General features: G+C 45.4%; 1 protein-coding gene across 1 annotated transcript; it reads left to right on the top strand.

Moving 5' to 3' along the window:
- The first annotated feature begins 490 nt into the window (after positions 1 to 490).
- Positions 491 to 3,552, top strand: LOC135084116 (zinc finger protein 628-like). The gene is made up of 2 exons (XM_063978860.1): positions 491 to 525; positions 1,677 to 3,552. The coding sequence occupies exons 1-2, from the start codon at positions 491 to 493 to the stop codon at positions 3,550 to 3,552; spliced, it is 1,911 nt and encodes a 636-aa protein (XP_063834930.1).
- The last annotated feature ends 3,727 nt before the right edge of the window (positions 3,553 to 7,279 follow it).

The raw sequence follows: 7,279 nt of genomic DNA, 5'->3' as shown, positions 1-7,279 counted from the left end.
TATCCGTAACAACCTATTCTTTGCAAATGAATGTCTTTGTCCGTGTGATTTATAAACTAAATAGTTTTCCCCACAAACTCCTTACAATTATATTATCTATTAAGCCCGCGCTAATCTTACGCCATGTAAGCCCTCCCTAGCGACAATGCACCGGCCCCCATCCAATGGGTCGACAAGGGCGGCCGGGTGGGGCCGATTTTTGCCATTTCACCCAAAAAAAGTTTCTAATACATTTTTATCTAAAAACACGCCAGTTTTGAACGCAAGCGCACGCGATAGCACGTGCCCGAAATTTAAAAAAACGCGATTGCCCGATGACGTAGCCAAAAAAGTTTTAGTGAAAAGTTTTGTTAAGAAAGTTTTAAGATTAAAAAAAGAAGTGTACCAAAGATCTATTTAATTGATGTTTTTATCAGGACATAAGAACGTGAAACAATTAATGTGTTAGTTATAATAAATGATGGTGTTACGGACTATATTGTTGTGACCAATGAAGGAACCTCAGTACATTAACCAAGACAATAGGTAAGGGTCAAAATCTTATTGGAAACCGATTATAAACAAAATTCACGAAATGTAAACAAATAGGTAAGAAATACAGAGAATCAGTGAGAAATAAAAGAACTTACAATCGAAATTAATTCTAATTTTTTTACACATGGTTAATAAATTAATACGGGCCCACTAAATTACTTAATTCTTAAAAAAATACGGCATAAGCGGCCTTTACACTTTCTAAGTTTTGTTATACATTTCTATATTAAATGTTTATAATATTTATCTTTATTGAACTAATCAAATCTTATGCACACATATGCAGCTTGAGAATGATTATGATAAGTAGTGACCAGTCGAAAGCATTTGATACAGTCACCCTTCTCTAAAGTTACGGTCATTTTATAAAATCGTTAACATGAAAGAGGTTTATTGTTTACACTTTGTGTAGTAAATATTTTACAAATGAAAAGATTTATGATTTTCGTACCGTTTGATTTGGAGTACCCCAAGGCTCTCAAATGGGCCCTGTGTTGTTCATCCATTATGTTCAATTTGACCATATGCTATTAACTACAAGGGTGGTTTCATTTTTACAATGAGAACTTTAAAAAATAGGGGTAAATTGTTGTGTTCAAATTATGTGTAGCAATTTCATATGATTTAATCGCTTGTAATTTTATTGTTAGCAATTTGACATTTCGCATTTTTATTAAAATTGTTAAAATTTTCCAGAAAGCGTGGACAAAGTCACATATCAATAAGTTAATTAGTGTAACCACAAGTACGATAGTAGATTAAGACTAAATTAATATGCGTAGTATTATCTCTTTCCGTATCGTGCAGAAATTTCATTAAAATTAATGACCACCTTGTTCGTGAAGGCTAGTCGTTTGTACTATCCAAGTCCAACTGTATTCTATTATTCATAAATTATAGCAAAAGAAACATTGTTGCTCTTGGATTTGAATTGTAATTTGTAATATTCTTTATTTTTTTGCATTTGTTCCGTACACTGAATAGCTCTAGCTAGAGCGTCAATTTTGGTTTACGCTAGTCCAGCCGTTTTTGCGTCGTTTCGTCGTCAGATCATTTTTATGGTGGTTTGCTGCTGTCAAATCTCCAACCCAATAAGATATTTGAAAAACATATGAATAACGTGTTCCGTTTCTCAATTCCAGATGCGGCGGTGACGCGATGTCTGTCGCGCCGGCGGTGAAGCGCGAGCTGGACCTGGAGAGCGGCGGCGGCAGCCCCGGGCGCAAGCGCCGCAAGCAGGCCGCGCCCTCCCGCGCCCCGCCGCAGCCCCTCGCGCCCCCGCCGCTCGACCTGCACGCCAAGATGGCCGACATCTACAAGAGCGCCCTCGCCTTCGGAGAGCTCACGCTCCCGGCCTTCGACCCGCTCGCCGCCTTCCGGCTCCTCCCCCGCCACGAGCCGCCGCGCATCTTCAACCCCGAGGCCTACTGCGACCTCTGCTGCAAGGAGTTCTGCAACAAATACTTCCTCAAGACCCATCGCGCGAACAAGCACGGCATCTACGACGGCGGCGAGCCCCAACCCGCCGCGCCGCCGCCCGCCCAGCCCTCGCCGCCGCGCCGCGCCTCCGACGAGGAGTCCGGCGGCACCCCCCGCCGGCTCTCCCCCGACTCCGCCCGGAGAGCGCGCGAGGCCGGCTTCCAGCCCGACATCCTGCGCCGGCTCGGCGTCGTCAACCCCGAGGCGTTCTGCGAGATCTGCTGCAAGGAGTATTGCAACAAATATTTTCTGCGGACGCACCGGGAGAGGCGACACGGGGTGCCCGCGCACCGCTCGCCCGTCGCCGACCGCTCGCCGCCCTCCGCCACGCCGCCCAACATGCTCGGCACTCCACCCAACATGCTCGGCACTCCACCCAACATGCTCGGCACGCCGCTGCCGCCGCCGCTCACCACGCCGCCCGCGCCGCCGCCCGTCGCCCCCGACACGCCACCGAGGTCGCACTCTTTGCCTCCGCCGTTTGATTCAGAGGAAATGGTGGAGGTGAAGCGCGAGTGCGAGGACGAGCTGGAGGCCGCCCTGCGCGACGGGCAGACGAGTCCTCTCAACCTGATCGTGGAGGAGCGAGGCGCCGCATCGCCCGGCTCCGCGAGCGAGGAGCTGCGCAAACTGCAAACGATGATCTCGCAGCTGAACGAGCTGGCGGCCGAGCGCCTCGCCGACGACGCGCCCGAGGCCGGCCCCCGCGCGCCCTCCGCGTCCCCGCCGCCGCCCGACGAGCGCCGCGCCTCCTCCAGCGGCTCCAGCTTCTGCGAGATCTGCAACAAGGAGCTGTGCAACAAGTACTTCATGCGCACCCACATGCAGCGCATGCACGGCATCTCGCTGGAGAGCGGCACGCAGCTGGGCGGCGTCACGTGCGACATCTGCCACAAGGAGCTGTGCAGCAAGTACTTCCTGCGCGTGCACAAGCACAACACGCACGGCATCCCGGCGCCGCCCGCGCCCGCCAACGCCGCGCCGGCCGAGCCGTGCCCGCTGTGCGCGCGGCGCTTCCGCGGGCCGCGGGCGCTGCGCGCGCACCTGCTGGCCGAGCACGCGCCGCCCGCGCGCCCGCCGCCGCCGCCGCCGCGCCCGCTGGACCTGCTGGCGCGCGACAAGCCCTACGCCTGCTCCTACTGCCCGTTCACGACCGACGTGCTCGCGTTCCTGTTCGCGCACGAGCGCGCGCACGCGCAGCCGCCGGCCGAGCCGGAGGGCGGCCCGGAGCCGGCCGAGGGCGAGGGGGAGGCGGGCGAGGCGGAGGGCGAGGGCGAGGCGGACGCGTACTCGTGCTCGCGCTGCGAGTTCCGCGCGGAGGGCTTCGGCGCGCTGGAGGCGCACCTGCGGGCGGCGCACGGCGGCGCGGGCGCGCTGCTGGCGGTGCCGCGCGCCCCGCAGGCGCCGCTGACGATGCAGCCGTTCGTGGTGGAGGAGGCGGGCGGCGCGCTGTCGCTGGTGCCGGCGCTGGTGTTCCTGCCGGTGCGCCGCCGCGCCACGCGCCGCGCCACCGTCACGCTCACGCTCACGCCCGCCTAACGCCCGACGCAGGCGCGCGCCCGCCGGCGACTACAACAGCGGGCGCGCGCGTACGATCGCTGAACTCTACTGACTACATTTAACGCTGTGTGCCTTCAAGCGATTGCTGAAAAATATTATGAGACGTAATTATAATCGGAAGCTGCCCGCGCCGAGCGCCACACCGCGCGGCGGCCCCGGCCTCTTTTTTTGTCAGAGTCTAACTTCATATATTGAGAATTATATTAACGGGTGATATATGAAACGTTGCCGCTTATAAATTCGATTATTTATTATTATCTCCTCGATGTTCCGTCGGGTCGGTCCGAGACGAGTTTTTGAAACGTCGATTTCGATCGGGAGAAGAAATACACCCTAGAAGTAATTTATTTAACGTATTATTATCGGTGAGTGCGCTCACGATAGCGTAGTGCGCGATGTTGATCACTGGCGCGAGCGCAGCCCTGCAACCGCTCTACCTCACGTTAGGTTTTATATTAGCTGTTATTGTATTAAATTATATTTTGGAGTTACGATAAAGTACAAATATAGTTACTGCGAGCGCCGGACGGAGACCGCGCGCGCCACTCGGTACTATTTGTTGTTGGCTACGAGTGGCGAAGCACAAAGATACGTACTATGGGCAGTGATCAACATTAAACGTAATTTTAGTATTAAATTTGATTAGATGTGGTCAGGAGGCTCGGTCAGACGTTTAGTTTAGTTGTTTACACACAATACGGGTATTGTTTCGGGCCGGAGCGCAGCTCTGCCCCCGCTGGCCGGGCTTGCATTACTTATTTCTGTCGTACTCGATACTTATGTGTTACTGCTGCCGTTATGCGTCTTAGTCATCTCTAATGTGAGTCTTTCACAATTGAAAACGGTTTAGACTCCTTTATTTGTAACATTTACAAAGCTGTAACTTTTAAAATCGATCGTACAGGGTTCAAACTACTTCGCAGACCTTTAGATAAACGTACAGTAAATTAAGAACACCATTTGCAAAAGACTGAAATATACATTGCAATAGACACAGTAGAGATGAGTGAGACAGATGTTCTAGTCGTCAATATTATTATCTTGATAATCAAGACTAATTTGATGGGTAAAATGTAACGTTTGTTTGAATAATTCATTATTCGGTAGATCAGTGTGGAGGTTAGCTTGTACAAACCATGCAGCTTCGAAAGAAAGTTCCTATGTATGTACGTAAGTTGTAATTTTAATTAAAAACTAGAGGTCGCGGTCGGTCGGCTCTGCTCGGGACATTCACGGCTTACCTGATCGTAATATGATGTTGTGATTGTGAATCAGGGTAAAGCTTTCGATACTGTAGACGCTGAACTTGAAACTTAGTGTAAAGAAGTATCAGTTGATCTGAACGCGCATCGATGCTGCGACGCACTCGTTCTTGTTGAAGAGTTGCAACATTCTGACGCGAATCATAGTTCCTAATCATACTTCCAGAGGCGAAAATTGTTTTGATGATCTTTTAAATGTTGACGAGTTTGTTGTTCGTGTATACAATAGTTTTCCGTGTTTACTTTTAAAAGGCCATCTTCCTACAAGTCTTCCTGCCCCCAGCCAAAGGCCAGTCCCGCCCAGAGTCGCGCCGCCGCGCGCGGTACAACAAATTATATTAATAACGTTTTAAATAATAACAAAATTAATAAAAATTGTACGCGTGGTAACGACGCCCTCGTCGCCGCCCGCATTCCCGTTAAGGGTGGCATTTTAGAACCACATCTAGAGATAATGCCGAAATTTTTACTATTTAGGAATGTCGGTAGCGATGACGGCTCGGCGTCATTGATGTAGTGAAAATGTATTGAAGTTGTGTTCAGAATTATTTCCCTTACGCATTGTGCCCGAGGTGGACTGACATAAGAACCAATAGTACAAATATACCAAAGTATGAGAGGTATCGGTGATTGGTAATACAAATAAATTACAGTACAAATTAATATTAAGTGTAGTGGAAAGGTATACAGGAGTGTTACAACTTTAGTAGTAAATTCTCCACTCGGGAACAATGCCATAAGCAGCTCGGTACAGTCGCACCTTTCGTTTAGTTTGCTTGACAATACCAAGGGGAATATGATATATCGTCGTTTTTTAAAGACAAACCAATTCAGCAAGGTGTTTTTTTAGATTGTGATAGAAAATGAACTATTTCTGTTCCCGTAGAATTTAGTCTTTAATACAACTGACAGAATTATAAGATTAATGTAACTATTAATTTATTTTAAGTTATTCGCAATTAAGTTTCCAAAGACTGTGTATCAAAATATTCCTCTGATACTTAGCATAAAATATGTCTGTCTTATTTTAAATGCTTTCTCAAAATGTGTATTTTTTTAAGAACTTCACACGTATAAAAGTGATTTATGTATGCAAAATTGTCAAACGCTTTTTATAAACATACTTTTGTATTTGTGTCCTAGACATTAGGTTGTACGTAGTGCATATAAAGCAATGGTCCTAAAGTTGGTCCTTGCTTAACCCTTTTATTTGTAAGCAAAGGGATGACTTGTTTCTATTTGCATTTCCTAAGTAATGTTGATAGTTAATGATGAAGTTAGTTTGTGATTCGTTCAGTATTGTTTACATATTGGTTGGACTGAAGGACATCGCAAACTAATTTCTTGTTACGTTTTCTACCAAAAGTTCCTTTACGATCTCGCCAAGAGGTTTAAGTATAACTAAATTTTCGTGAGTATTAGTTAATTGTAACACTAATATTAAATTGATTATCTCTTTTCTAGTCCCATTGCGGTAATTTGATTTCCTACTTTTAGTTTTTAAGTGCGACTGTATATTACGGAATGATGTAATAATTTTTCAAATTATATAAACTGTGTTATTTCTAGTCAAATTATTTTGTATATTTTACCAATGTGGACCTCTATTAGCATAGATAAACTAAATACGTAAACAGATTACACTTATATGAATAGTAAATAATATTTAGATAATGTACAAACATGTGAAGCTATATGAAATTGAGAGTACAAATCATGTTGATTATTGTGAATATATTAATATATAGCTTTTGACTTCCACATTGGGTAAAATTGTATTTAAATATATAAAGAGAATTATATTGTGGCTTTGGGAGAAAGCCAAACCTTATGCTGTGGACATTTTGTGGCATTCGAAATAAGTAACAAACATACAATATTATTTAATTTAACGATGTCTTGTTGTGACTAATAATTTCGTAACCAGAAAGGGCATGAGAAACGCTAATTAATTATATATTTTTCCGGCAAAATACACTTATAATGGAAAAGGAAAAATATGTAATTGCGGCTTGTTCCTTTGAAATTGTAAATCAGTTTTCTGCGAATAAGTACGTAAACAATAATTTCTCAGTTTTATATAATTTCAGTAAATCTGTCAAGTTCGCGTATTTTATTATAGTAAAACCACAAACTTAATGTTCATGATTCAATATTAACTATAGGTAATGGTAAATGTGTAATAGTCATACCAAATTATAATGTTGAATGGTTTTGGCTATTGCACGAAATCCACGAAGTTTTTGAGGTAAATATACATCCATTATACAAGTGAATATGGTGTATATTCAAATATATTCCAAGTGCCACACTATGTCCCGGTCGGTATATGTTCCTAGATCCGTCTGTTGATTATTTGTTTTCCATTAATTACTACGAAGCATTTCTACCGTATTCAATAAATTAAATATACAAATACTGTGTTTTTCTTTGCTTTTCTACAA

Source organism: Ostrinia nubilalis, chromosome 25 (assembly GCF_963855985.1).
Source record: "Ostrinia nubilalis chromosome 25, ilOstNubi1.1, whole genome shotgun sequence".
NCBI lineage: Eukaryota > Metazoa > Arthropoda > Insecta > Lepidoptera > Crambidae > Ostrinia > Ostrinia nubilalis.
The sequence above is the reverse complement of the archived record's forward strand: the minus strand, read 5'-3'. Positions and strand labels throughout refer to the sequence as shown.

What these genes read in the sequence shown, in the direction of transcription:
- LOC135084116 (XM_063978860.1), top strand. Translation starts at nt 491, where the DNA reads ATGAAGGAACCTCAGTACATTAACCAAGACAATAG. An exon ending in TACATTAACCAAGACAATAG is followed by an intron (nt 526 to 1,676) that starts GTAAGGGTCAAA and finishes TCTCAATTCCAG; the next exon opens with ATGCGGCGGTGACGCGATGT.